At 27.9% G+C, this 14,581-nt stretch overlaps 1 protein-coding gene across 3 annotated transcripts in view; it reads left to right on the top strand.

Moving 5' to 3' along the window:
• The window catches only part of LOC145202412 (transient receptor potential cation channel subfamily A member 1 homolog), a 22,344-nt gene extending 9,051 nt beyond the window's left edge, over positions 1 to 13,293 (top strand). The window contains exons 2-19 of one of the 3 annotated variants that reach the window (XM_090081821.1): positions 728 to 914; positions 984 to 1,052; positions 1,134 to 1,282; positions 1,541 to 1,699; positions 2,303 to 2,649; positions 3,292 to 3,478; positions 3,580 to 3,776; positions 4,643 to 4,869; positions 4,984 to 5,146; positions 5,245 to 5,360; positions 8,393 to 8,625; positions 8,760 to 9,047; positions 9,137 to 9,279; positions 10,260 to 10,473; positions 10,605 to 10,787; positions 10,910 to 10,978; positions 12,758 to 12,916; positions 13,016 to 13,293. In XM_090081821.1, coding sequence (XP_089937947.1) covers positions 728 to 914; positions 984 to 1,052; positions 1,134 to 1,282; positions 1,541 to 1,699; positions 2,303 to 2,649; positions 3,292 to 3,478; positions 3,580 to 3,776; positions 4,643 to 4,869; positions 4,984 to 5,146; positions 5,245 to 5,360; positions 8,393 to 8,625; positions 8,760 to 9,047; positions 9,137 to 9,279; positions 10,260 to 10,473; positions 10,605 to 10,787; positions 10,910 to 10,978; positions 12,758 to 12,916; positions 13,016 to 13,219 — 3,294 coding nt within the window. In that variant the 3' untranslated portion in view covers positions 13,220 to 13,293. Of the gene's footprint in view, positions 1 to 727; positions 915 to 983; positions 1,053 to 1,133; positions 1,283 to 1,540; positions 1,700 to 2,302; positions 2,650 to 3,291; positions 3,479 to 3,579; positions 3,777 to 4,642; positions 4,870 to 4,983; positions 5,147 to 5,244; positions 5,361 to 8,392; positions 8,626 to 8,759; positions 9,048 to 9,136; positions 9,280 to 10,259; positions 10,474 to 10,604; positions 10,788 to 10,909; positions 10,979 to 12,757; positions 12,917 to 13,012 lie in introns of those variants that run through there. The other 2 variants (XM_090081820.1, XM_090081823.1) reach the window with 2 other exon arrangements.
• Positions 13,294 to 14,581: the final 1,288 nt, after the last annotated feature.

Raw genomic sequence — 14,581 nt, 5'->3', positions numbered from 1 at the left:
ATCTACAGTTGCCTGTTGAATTATTTTCTGTCAGTGTGTTTTTATGTTACCATAAACCATTAAACAAACCCTGGTTGCTACTTTCTGCCTCTACTGGTAGGCACACCAGTTACCCACCAAACTTATAGTTTTTTTGGAAGAAACAGTTTCACTTAAATTGAAGATTTTCAGTTCTACAGTAAAAGTAAACAGAAATCTAAAAAAGATAACATTGCACATTCCAAGTCTTTATTTAGCTAATATTTATAAAAAGCAGTTTTTAAATACCAGGTATCATATCAACTTTAGTTATTTACTTTTCTCCTCATTTCTAACTAACTTCTATCTTTCATTTTACAAAATAATGTAACCTGGTTATTGTATTACAATATTAATTAGATCATAGTAAGTCCTGATTATATTCTAACTTTAACAGAGTTACAGCTAGAGTATAATCAGAAGCAACTGTTTAGAATGAGTAAGTAATTTTTCAAAAATTATTAAAAGCAACTGTTTAGCATGAGTAAGTAATTTTAGATACTAAATTTCTTTTTTGATATGAAAGAGGACTATTAATTACTTTTAAAAATTTTTAAATTTGACCTAAAGAATTTTTTTGAAAGTCATGAAAAGTATTTGTAAAATTAATAGTTTAGTATTGCAGCTTAACCACAAGAGTAATGAATTTTCAAACTCATTCATACAAATATATGTAAATAAAAACTTAAAAAAGTATTTTGTAATTTAGGCTGCTAAAAATGGAAATATTAGAGCTATTGAACTTTCAATTGAACAGATATATCATGACTATCCAGATGCTTTAGGAAGGAGAGCTGCACTTTGTGTAAAAGATGCATACCATTTGACACCATTGCATTATGCTGTTAAATATAATCATATTGATGTTGCTCAAATACTTTTGGACAAAGGGGCAGGTAACATAAAATTTTGAATTAATTTTATTTTTCCCTAAATGAAATATTTAAATTTATGTTTTATTTTAGATGTTAATACAAGAGGTGATTATGATGTCACTCCATTGCATTATGCAACACGGTACATGAAAAATAAAGGTAAAAACTCAAAATTGTTAAAACAAATTACATTTAAAGGTTTGGAACAAAAAATGTATATGAAATTTAACTTTTTTTTAGATTGTTCCATGATTCAACTTTTGATTTCGAACCATGCAGATATAAATGCTAGGGATAAATTTAATTCCACTCCACTTCATTATGCATGCTTGAAAGGTAATATCAAAGCTGTTAGGGAGCTTCTAAGAGCTAAAGATATTAATGTAGAGGTAGTTATTTTAAATCTTATGCTGCATTTTAAGTTCCTATATGTTTTTTGATTAATTGGGTGGGGTTATAATGAATTAATTTTATATGCTAAGTTACTTTTTTCCATTATGCTTCAAATGCATATTGTTTCTTTTTCTCCCCTTTATTTAATGTGTTAAAATATGTTTTAAAAAAATAGAAATGATAACCTTATTGAATTGCAATTTTTGTAACCACTAATAGTTGTACTTTTTCTTATAATCAATAATTACTTTAAGGCAAAAGATCAATTAAAATCAACTCCACTACATAGTAGTTGCATTAATGGTAACATTACCACTGTAAATATGTTACTTGAGAAAAATGCCAATTTTCTTTCTGAAAATGATGCTGGGTTTACACCTCTACATAATGCTTGTGCTCAAGGTCATTTAGAGGTAGGTTATTCTTTTATACTTAAATTCTTGCTGTCAGAAAGAATAAAATTAAGTAAAAAAATCTCTGAGATATTCAAATTTGTCTACATCACTGGGAAACAATATTATAAAAATGAGTGATTCTTTCATTATATCAAGTTTTGTCAAGGCATTGATTGTTGTAATAAGTGTAAAATTATTTGATGTAATGTCAAGGCATTGATTGTTGTAATACGTATAAAATTATTTGATGTAATGGAAAAGATCTCAATTTTAATACATTTTTTATTTTGGTATCAAGAATGCTGCCTATATTTTAATTTCTGCAATGGATAATGTAATAATCTATGTATTGCTTTTTGTGTAGCATATTTTGATAAAATGTGCTCGGCAATCTTTTGTGGTTTAATTTTGATTCTTTATACTACTTCAAACTAGTAGTAATGAATAATCATAATTACACCACAAAAGATAAATTACAAAGATAAATTACAAAATTTACAATTAATTACAATCTTTTAATGACTTTTAACTTTGTAATCTAAATTGAAAAAATAAAGACAATTTTTACTGAACTTTCTGAATTTTTATTTAAAGTAATGAAACTGCTTTTTTTGCTTTAAGTTACTGAAACACTTGTTTGAAGTTATGGAGAAAAAAGATGTGTCATTACTTCCTGGTTTAATTTCTAAGCAAAACAAAGAAGGTCAATCTTTTATACACTTAGCAGTTCTTGGTTCCTATTCAGATATTGTAAAGCTACTTCTTGAGAAAGGTTGTGATGTAAACCAGTGCATGGAAGGAGATGAAGCTCCTTTACATATTGCAACTGTAAATGGGAACAAAAACATAGTTGAAACTCTTCTTTTACATGGTGCTAACATTGAAAAACAAAATGCAATAGGAAGAACTGCCTTGCATAAAGCCTCCCATTTTGGGAAGTATGAGATTCTTAACATCCTGCTCAGTAAGTAAGTAAAACATCTAGACTTAACAAATGGAGCAAACAATAATATAAATTTTTGGTAATATTAGTATATAAGTTAGTTTTATTTGCCTATTTATGATGATCAATTGCAATAGTTGTATTGATATTGCATTTTGTTAGGAAGCCTTAAAAAGCAAATTATCTTTTTTTTGTTCATGCAATAAATTAAGATTCTGAGAGTTTTGCCAGCAATCAGATCCATCTATGACAAGTGCTTTTCCTTAAGATACAATTTAAACAAATATTTAATACATAATATTTATAAATAGTTTTCTTAATTTAGGTTTTTTTAGTGTCTAAATATTTAAATCATAGTCATCCTGTAAAAACCTTACTATTCCTTGAGAGGAATGTTTTTACATGATGGCTACTTAAGTGGAAGTATACTGTGATGAATATCATTTCCTTGTTTGGTAGTAGTTCAATTGAAAACTTCTAAATGAGCCAAAACTTCTAAATTTATTCTGAAAACCTCATCTTTTTGATATTTTTAACTTTTGTATTGTTTATACAAAGAAAAACTAAATGGAAAAAAGTACTTTTTAAAAAAATAGAAATAAAATGAAAGACTAAAATTTTATTTTGACTCATAAATTGAGCATCTCTTTTTTGGACTTAATCTTAGAAATGCAGACATAAATTGTTCTGATAACTCCAACTTAACTCCGTTAATTTTGGCATCAAGTAGATTTCAAAATGATAAAACAATGCAAATTCTTTTAAAATCTGGGGCTCGACTAGACTTAAAGAATACAGAGGACCAAACTGCTTTACACATTGCAGTGATCAACAATAATGTCAAAGGAGTTGAGGTACAGTGCTAAATAATTCTTTTTAATTAATTAGCTATTATTGCAGTAAGAAATCTATTGGTAATTAACTTTTTAAAGCAGCATGAACCTATATTTTTTAGATGTTGTTAGCTTGTTCTGAAATTCAAAGTGTCATAGATATGGCTGATAAAGATAACAATACCAGTTTGCATATTGCATGTAAAAATGGCTTTGAAGAAATTGCAATTATGCTAATGGATGCAGGTGCAAATGTACGATCTCGAAATAATTATGAACAAACTCCTCTTCATTTGGCAGCATTCTATGGCCAAGATGAGTGAGTTTTCGTTTTATGTGGTATTGAGTTTTAATTTCTTAATTTAAACAAAAAAGCAAAATAAAAATTGCAACAAACAATTTTTATTTAATTTTTTATATTTGAACTGAAAAAAAAAAAATTACTTATGAATACTTTTTTTGAGAAAAAACTTTAAATTAAAAAAAAAGAAAAAAAAAAAAAAAAAATGTTTTACAGTTTGCTTTGGATCATCATCCTATTTAAATGTATGATTAATGCCTATTTGCAACTTTTGAACTGAAGGCTTGAGATAAGTTTTGAAAATCTCAGTATATAGAGCAGCATCTTTTTTTAATTTATAAAGCTAGTTTACCAACTCTCTTTCAGGTCATAGAGCCCCAAATACTTATATATCATCTACCAAACTTCATAGTGTCTTTCATACAGCTCATTTTATAAGCTTCTCCCTTCTTGTGCCATAACTTTTAAGCCCTATTAAAAGATGTTTCTGCATTTTTTGCATTGCCCAATCAACATCTCATATGACTTTGACTTCTTATGTATTATGTTTACTTCTTTGATGTTTTTGTTGCTTCTCTGCTTTTTGGGCAGCTATTAACTTCAAACTATTTTTAAACAACTATGCAACAATTAAAACTGACCACTTTGCTTATTTTTTTGCTAAAGATAACAAGATTTTCATTTCACCCAATTTCATCCTATTAACTTTTTTTGTATCAAAATAAATGTGATCAAAAAAAAAATTAATAAAAATTGTTTGCTGCAATTTTTATTTTGCACACTGTATTGGCTGATACTGGCATAAGTATTAAATATTTGATTAAGAATTTGGAAAATAATATCATAATGGAAAACAGGAAGTAAGTGTGTAACATCATTTTTAGTGTGGTGGATAATATTTTGGATATTAATCCATCAGCAGTTAATGATCTTGATCGTGAAGGAAATTCTTCACTTCATCTTGCTGCAATCAATGGTCATGCAAATGTCATAAGTTTTTTAGTGAAATTTGGAGCCTTAATCAATGATAAGAATACTAGTAACTTCACAGCTTTGGGTTGTGCAGCTAAAATGGGGAAAGATCAAGCTGCCAAAAGATTGATATTAGAAGGTTTTTTTAAATTTTCATTTCTTTAAATTAACTTTTAAAAAAGCAATTTAAATATTTTAAAATCTTTGTTATGCATTTAATATGATGATTTTTGTTGTTGCTGATTAAATCTAGGTGCAAGTATAAGTACAGGAGAAAGTGGTCAAGGTCCTTTACACCTAAGTTGTGCTGAGGGTCATTTTAAAACTGTGGAGATTTTACTTGCTCATTGCAACATTGATGAGACTGATGCTATGGGAAAAAACCCCCTTGATATATGCATTGATAATTTCAAAAAGTAATATTTTATTTGAAGCTTTATTTAATAAGGATTTAAAGATTATGAATTTTATTAAAAAAAATTTTTAAAGAAGTTGATTAAGCTTATTTTATTAGAGATGCTGCAATTACTTTACTAAACCACCAAGACTGGAGAGTTATTTTACGTAACAAATCAATTGATTCAGGCCAAGTTACAACACCAGTAAGGAAAATGATTAAAAGATTGCCAGGTTACAAATTTCATTTTAATGTCTTAATATTAAGTTAAGTTTAAAATAATTTGATATATAACTACATTTAACTTCTGTTAAGTGTAAACTTTATTCTTCTAAATTATCTTGCATAGTTTCATATAAAAATTGCAATCTGTATCTAAATATTGTTTTTGTTTTTTTGTTTTTTTTTACTAATTAACTAACTTATATATATAAGCTTCAGTTTGATAACATAAATTCTACAAGCAAAACATTTCAAGCATCAAAACTATTTTTCTTTTCTTCAGTACTAAAATTGAAAATACCATTTTAAAATGTATATTGGCTCTAATTTCAATGGTATAAGCACTCAGCTAATGAAGTAAGGGTTACAGAATACATGATACAGTTTACATTATAAGTTGGATAATTAGTATTGGTAACCAATTGAAAACCAAACTTTTACCAAAGATGATTTAATATGAGCTAATATTACATCATATAAAAACACAGTATCTGTTGCTTGATGAGTTAGACTGTCTTTAAGCATTTTTTTATGCTAGTTTGTTTAGTAAATTAATAACAATTAAAAAGCCTACAACATGTAATTTGGTTGCAAATTAGGAGACCACTGACAAAAGTTGGGCAACACAAATATGCTGTAACTAATGTGGATTAAAGATTATCTTATGTTTGGATGGGAAAATTCCTTCAATCCTTTTCATAATCTCATTGATTTGGAGAGAACCAACAAATCATATTAGTTATTTATGCATGCTGCCCTCAATTGACAAATACCTTACTAAAAAAAAGAAGTTTTTTGCAGAATCCAAACATTTTGGAAACAGTAGTCCTTCTCCACTACCTCATGGAGAAGGACTATTGTTTCCAAAAACACCAGAATCTTTCATAGAAGAGTCTATTGAGGAAGAACCTTAAAATCTTGGTTATCTTTATACCATAAACATTAGAAAGATCTTGATCCACTCTTTTTGACCAGGAAGATTGCATCACTTTTTGAAACAACATTTTCAGTTTAATGTTAAATCTCAACATAGATTATAATCAGATGAGTGGAGGCTGTTTGTTGATGCTTCTAAGGCAAGTCTAAAGCTGTATTGCTACATAAAGGCAATAAGCTGCTGTCATTTCCATTTGCTTACACAGTTGAAATGAAAGAAACAAAAGAACTTGAAAGAGCTTTTAAAATTAGTTAGCTACAATTAATATCAATAGTCAATCTGTGGTGACCTGAAAGTGTTTCATCTTACTTGGTTGTTAGAGTAGGTATACTAAATATTTTTGTTTCCTATGTGAATGTTACACTCATACAAAAGAATTGTATTTTATCAAATTATCTTTTGATTTATTTCTGCTGCAGATTTTGCAGCTAGAGAGTAAAAATGTAAAGTATACAGCACTTATAAAAAGCAATAAGGTTATTTTACCTCCATTTCATATCAAATTAGATTTAATGAAAAATTGTATAGAAAATAATAAAAATTAACATAACTATAAAATGATAAAGAAATTTTCATATACCTAGTAGGTAATTTTCCATTACTAAATGCTTCAAAGATAAGTAAAGAAATCTGTTGACCCACAATCTGTTAACTTATTAACAATGGTGTGAACTATTTTCTTTCTTTATTGAATGGCAAGAAAAATGCTGCATGGATAGAATTCATATGAGTGAAATCAAATATTTTTGGAAACAATAAAGCAGTGAATTACAAAGAAGTAGTTGAAAAGTAAAAAGTAGGATGAGGGACACAAACTGAAATTTTAACAAAACAAGATTAAACTTGAATATTTTAAACTTGTTTACTAATATAGTTTTTCTTCATAAGCAATATGTATGTATGTATGTATGTATGTATGTATGTATGTATGTATGTATGTATGTATGTATGTATGTATGTATGTATGTATGTATGTATGTATGTATGTATGTATGTATGTATGTATGTATGTATGTATGTATGTATGTATGTATGTATGTATGTATGTATGTTCATAGATTGTTTAATGTATTCAATACTACCAATTTTAATAAAATTTTATAGGTTTGCAAACACATATTAAGTTTTAGCTTATTATTAAAAAATAGACTTGGCTAGTATAAGTTATAAAATTAATATATCTTCATCAACTATATAATTGTCAATAACTTCCATATCTGATGAAATAAACAGATCTTCTTCAACCTTATTTATAATCAGCATCTCTTCAGTATTGTTACCAGTTTTGCAACATTTCATCAGGCAAAGCCCTCATTTTGAATAAACACCCTGATAGCTTATACAGAATAGAGATTTACTTAAAAGGTTGAAGTTTACAGGTTGGGACTTACACAGAAGGTTTATTTGGAAGTGGGGGGTGGGTGGGGGCTATTTTATTAGTTTTTAATACATACAAAAATCTAAATCTTGATGTAATTCTTTGCTTACTTGTTTTGCCACTTCTACAAATTTGATGTCCTCTTTTATTGGTGGTTTGTAATCTTTTACTAGCACTGTTAACAAGCCCATAGTTTTGTTCTTGTACTTTATCCACAAACCTAAATCTCCGTTTTGCAATTTTTTTGTCTAACAATATTTCAATTGTTAGAATGGAACTTCAAATAACTTTTATAATTTGAATTGTTTCTGGGCATTCCAAATGCATTTCCTTGCATCTGTGTATTTCTTCTCTCACAAGATTTTGGAGCCAGAAGTTTGAATATGAATTCGCAATAGGTGGCTGAAAAGTTACAACTCATTGTTATGGTAAACACTTGTCAGATATTGAATTAACGTTTTTTTTCCCAAATTCCTTTCACTGATAAAAGAAATACAGCAATAATTTATCATTTGCAACTTACAAGTAACTTCCTTTTGCATAGAGTGTCCTATAACAAACAATGATAGAAAACAACTTTTTGAAGTCCATCTTGTTCACAATTTGTTTATAATTTTAATAATGTTAACTTTAAAATTTTCTCTTGTGTGTTGGTTATATCAATATATACTTTTTACTAGTTTCTGTTATACTTGCTAAGATATCTTTTAATAAGCTTTTGAATTTAGATTTAGCAACATATACTTTCAACAAATGTATTGTGGATAGTAATCATTTAACCAATGATCCAGAGTATCATATAACACTTGATTATGAATTCTTGGATGACACATATAGTCAGTGGCCTTGTGATATTGTTCAAAAAAATAATACTGAAGAAAAAACCCAACGTGATATCTACAGTCCTGAAAAAATTCAAATTGAAATGGAGTCAAAAAATGCACACACTCTTAGCTGGATGGTATTTACATATAGAGTCTGTTTTTGGACTGTTTACAAAACAAGTTTTAGTTTGAATAATGCCATATGATAAAAGAGATTTAAATAGAGTTTCACAACTTTTTTGAGCCTTACATCTTTAATTATTTTTTTTAGATAAAAAATAAACAGAAGGAGTTAATTGCCCACCCATTGGTTATGAGTCTTCTTGAAAGAAAATGGCAACAATTTGCTATTTATATTTATTATCTCAAATTAATGTTGTACATTGTTTTTTTGCTGTTTTTAACCTCATATGTATTAGTTTCTGCACCACTTCGCTTGCCATACCGTTCTGACGATTGCTTGCTCCGTGTTGATACCAGTCAATGGGATTTATTTTTCTTCATTTACATTGGAAAATTCATAGTTGTCTCTTTATCTTTGGCTCATATGATATTTGAGGTTTTTTTCATTTATATTATTATTCTTTTGTACAACTTGGTAAATTACAATTATAGTTTTAATTTTTTTGTTTCAATTATTTTTTTCAGATATTTCAATTGATGGGTCAAGGTCTTTCTTACTTTGGTTTTGGAAACCTCTTGGAATGGACTGTGTTTATACTAGCTGTACTAAATGTAGTTGATGACTTTTTGCCTTTAGTTGTTAACATTCCTGGATATAATGGAATTATGTAGGGGTGTTGTTTTTTTTTGTTTTTTTTTTACTCTAAAAGCTCTGAAAATTATTATTCATATTACAAATTTATAAAATGTGTGTGGGGTTAAAACCAAGCTGAAAAAAGCATCTTAAAACTTATAATAAGTTCTTTGGTTTAAGCTCACTTAAAACTGTTTATGACTTTAAAAATATTTAATAAATCTCTGCATTTTATAAACTGTTGTTTTTTAACAGAAATATATTTAGCAGTAATTTAATTTCCTTTGTTTCGCCCAAATTTTAATTTTTATTGTCAATTTTTTGAAAATTTACTCAAAAAGATAATCTCAAAAAAAACTATGTAATTTTGTAAAAATAGTTTTTCACTATTCTGATAAAAAAAACTATCGAATAATGTAGATGTCTTCTTTTAAAAAAAAAAAATTATGAGAATAAAAGTTCCCCCTTTAATTTTAGTTTCTCTTAAATAACTAAAATTAAAGGGTGCCAGTGTTCACCAGTTTGCTGGTGCAAACTTTCATATTTGTTTTTTTTTTTTAGTTTCATTTTTCTTCATTTTTTAAACGTTATAATACATTTTAAAAGCTCTCTATTAGAATCCAATAAAAATTTTACTAAAATTGTTGAATTCCTCTCAAAAAGTTTTTTTATGACAAAGATGTTAAGTTTTTCTTTTTATTATTATTATTATTATTATTATTATTATTATTATTATTATTATTATTATTATTATTATTATTATTATTATTATTATTATTATTGTTATTAATAATAATAATTATTATTATTATTATTATTATTTTTGGTCTATTAAATGAAGTACTTATATTTGAAAACTTTCTTCTTTAATCCCAGTATTAATTTGAAAATATTGGTTGATTAAAATGTTTTTTAAGCCACGCCTGATTTACCATGTTTTATACTATAATTTAGACCATCTAATATACACTTAGAAATTTTTTTTATGTGTTTGCTATTTTAATACTATTTCAGATGTGGAACTTACCAAAAAGCTGCTGGCTCTTTATGCGTTTTTCTTGCATGGTTTAACTTTATTCTGTTCATACAAAAAGTTCCAGTGTTCGGAATCTATATTGTTATGCTGTTGTTTGTGATTACAACATTTATGAAGTTTTTTGTCGTGTTTGTTTTTCTAATTGTCGCGTTTGGCTTCTCGTTTTTCATTTTGTTTCATGATTACCCTGAAGTAAGAAGGCTTTTTTTTTTAATGTTAATTTTCATTTAATGGATCAATAAAAAAGATTTTATTCAACTGTTCACTTTTTATCAACCTTTTGATCACTTCATATTTCGCGTAATCTTTTTCTTAACGTTTAGCTTTCAGCATTTCATAATCCGTTCTCTGCTTTGGTGAAGACAGGAGTAATGATGACTGGTGAAGTTACTTTTGATGATGTGTTTTCCTCACTCTCCTACCATGATAAGCCTTTTATTACTGTCACGTGGATAATTTTTATACTTTTTCTAATCATAATGGTTATTGTGCTCATGAATCTTCTGGTAAGTTTTTTTATCTTCTAAAAAGTTTAACATTCATAGATAGCAGGTGAAACTATGATGATACAGCTATTTTATAGATAATAGGTACTATTATTGATATTAATCTAAAGATTGGTACTTAGGTTGGGCTCGCGGTTGATGATATACAAGCTGTACAGAAACATGCGGAGTTGACGAAAGCTACGATGCAGGTATTTTATATGAAAAACCGCTACTGGTAAACTGTTACTAGTTTTTAGGTATTTTTCACACAGATCGCTCTTTCAAATTATCTGTATTTAAAAATACTGTTCAAACTCAATTTTACAATTCAAATGTGCAGTTATATTAAAAATGAGAGTTAAATATATAGTTTTTTAAATAAAAATTAAAGGTAAAATATTAAATGTAAACTCTTTAAAAGAGTTTATGGTAGTTGGTTTTTTTCAAAGTTCATCAATTGATGCTCTATGCATTCGTGTCTTCACAATAAAAAGAAATGAAATCAAAACCATTTAAAAACTGATTAGGTTTCTTGTTTTGAAACTCTATCTCAGGTGTTTGCCTCCATCTAGTTGCACCACTGAAAATATATCTGTACCTTGAAAGCACACATACAATTCCAAATTTTGAAGAAGTAAAATAAAAGCTAAAGAAGATATAAATCTTGTATCAGGGTACTAAAACATATTATTATATCTTTAAGTCGAATATAATTAAAAAAAGTAATAATAAAAAACTGAATTGTATCAAAATTTTTGTAAACAACAAAAAGCATCAAAATTTTTAAAACGTGCTTTTTTACAAGCTATCGTCTCTTTTGCGTCGGTTTTACGAGATTATTGCCAAGATTGTTCGAAATTCTTCTCCAAATAGTTTTTTTTTTTGTGACCTAATTAAATTTGACCTTAATTAAATTTGTGTCCTTCGAAGCACAAAATGATTAAAACTAAATCTGACTATCAATCCATGGTTTAAATTTACTTCATTTTGTTTCGTCCAAGTTTTGCCTGCGAGCAAAATCCATATCTTGTTGAGACTGCCGCCATTCATTTCGCTCAGCTGCCATTGCTGCTGATGTTACCGTGCGTCTCTAAATAAGTGTTGGTTGATTTAACCAGTATAGATATTAAATGAAACTACTCCATTAAAATTAATTCAGCTCCAAACAACAACACTCGCATCGCTACCTTGCAACCTTGGTACGACAAAGCGATTGTTAACTTTGCTTTTCCTATTGATTACTTCAAAGTTTGTTTCATCACTGAATATTACTTACTACCGCTTTTCTAAAGAGTAAGAATTTCTCGACTTACACAAACTTAATTTTGTGAGTCAGCGTGGGTTTTCTAACGGCATAAACAGCAATGTTTCTAAGTAAAATGTTTTTAACTAGAAAAAACATATTTTTCACGATATTCGTTGAAGGTTTTGATAGGTTCTCTTTTTTACTTCGCTTACTGCTTTTCCACCCATTTCCATATATCTTAACTTTCATACCTTCTCAAAGACTCAACAAAAAAAACTAAATGTAGCTGATTATTAGTTATTCTATTCAACCATTCGTAGAAAAAAATCAAACTAATACTATTTATAAATAACAGTTTGAGAAGAAAAGAGGATGAAATCATTTACAAGATTTGTCAGTGTCTTTTTATATTCACTTCAAAAAACTGAATAAAAAAAGTAAAAAACTATCTAAGTTGTTAGTTGAGTTGTATTTATAGTGCCATAAGTTGTATTTATAGTGCCATAAGTTGTATTTATAGTGCCATAAGTTGTATTTATAGTGCCATAAGTTGTATTTATAGTGCCATAAGTTGTATTTTTATAGACATTTGAAGTATTTTTCATTTCATGGAAAAAAAACAACAGAGTTTATCAAATATGGTCAATTTTTTAAGTTTTGAAAAACGTTTTGGAATAAAAAGTCTCTTGATAGTTAAAAGAAGTAATCTCATGTTTAATGTCATGTTTAATGTCATGTTTAGATCGAAATATGCTTAGACTCGGAAAAAATTTTACCTACCAAAATGAGGAAAAAATTTGTTGTCAAATCGCAGACATTCTACCCTAACAAACATGGACTCCCATCAAACATCAGCTCTGAAGTATACCAGTCTATACAGGATCTTTTGAAGGAAAAAAAGGTTACTGCAATCTATTTAACTGATATTTTTCTCTTTTAATTTTTTTGTTTCTTAAATACTGACCGTTTTATGACGCAAACTTTATCATTGTTCAAGCAGAAACAAGACTATGAGCTTACTGAAGATATCAAAGATATACACGAAAGTATGGCAACTATTGATGAAAAGCTGAAAGAAATCGACAAACAAATGCAAGACGTTCATGATGTCAATGAAAAACTAAATGTGTTAACAGACATGATAGCTGAGGTAATAAAACATCAAAAAAGAAGACGGCCCAAACCACCTCCAAGTGCAACATAAAACAGAATTAAAAGGATCAAATAGAAAATATCATACTACTCTCAAAATTATTACATGAACTGTTTCCTTATAAAGTCTCTTAGTATTGGAGTTTTTTTGTGTACCAGAATTTGAAAACATCAAAAGTTTTGCAAACTATGTTCAAAGATTTAACCTGGATAAGGAATTATGGTGAAAAGCCTAATTAAAGTATGACTAGCTGATCTTTTTCTGTCATAAAAATATTAGGTCTACCGGAAAGTTTTGTCCATTTTTGGAACAAACGAAATACAAATTTTCCTTACCGTCAAAAAACTTTATCAAATAATCTAATTGTTCATTATTAATGAACTCTTGCAAGTGTAAATAGACAGGCACATATGCGCCAAATAAATTCTTACCTATCAAAACTTATTGTGATAAAAACAGATAGAACTTTCAGGTAGACCTTAATATATTCTGAGGTGACTGTCATAAACGTGTATTAGATTTTAATTTCATACTGTGATTAATATCGAGAATATCGAGAGTGTACAGAACAACAAAAATGCACAGATATATGCATGTATATTTCTGCTTATGGTTCTCTGATAGTAAACCATGTTTCCCATAATTCAAGAAAAATAGGGAAAACTATTTAAAAGCAGTGTTTTATTCCGTATGAAATTATCCAGACTATGTCACTATTACATTTAAAAATTAATAAATTTTTACCTTTACTGAAAATACACATTGCTTCTTGAGATATCGCCACACACACACACACACACACACACACACACACACACACACACACACACACACACACACACACACACACACACACACACACACACACACACACACACACACACAACTATCCTTAAAATAAAATTTTCATACTTTTTTTAAAATTATTTTTAATTGTTTAGTTGTTTTTTTTCTCTCTTTTTTTCTCAATTCTAGAGAGGGAGTCGTCCCTTGGTATGCCCATGGCGATATAAGTCCTAAATCAGTCACTAAATAGTTAAATAAAAACGAAAGACATAAAAAATAATAACGAAAAATGTCTTTAAAAATATTTTTAAACATGATTTTAAAGACATTTCAATGTCCTTCGTTATAAAATGTATGTTTTAAAAATGCTGAAAGTATGTTGTTTTTGAGTTTTTCAAGTATTAGAGAGACAAATCATGAATCTAGATTTTTTCAGTAAAACTAAGATAAAATAGTAACATACAAATAAAATTTTCCCCATTGATTTTGGTTGATAGCCTTTATTTTAGCTCCGAAATTCAATAATTTTGAAAATAATTGTATAAACGAGTTGTATAAAATTTCTTAAAACTATCCTTAGAGTGCTACTTTTGAATTACTTGAGCAAAAAAAATTGTTGGGGTTCCA

The sequence above is a fragment of the Hydra viridissima genome, unplaced genomic scaffold, assembly GCF_058129835.1.
Source record: "Hydra viridissima isolate aposymbiotic clone 2 unplaced genomic scaffold, HvirCarnegie_v1 scaffold_3, whole genome shotgun sequence".
Taxonomy (NCBI): Eukaryota; Metazoa; Cnidaria; class Hydrozoa; order Anthoathecata; family Hydridae; genus Hydra; species Hydra viridissima.
Note: the sequence above shows the minus strand (reverse complement) of the source record. Positions and strands in the feature narration are given on the sequence as shown.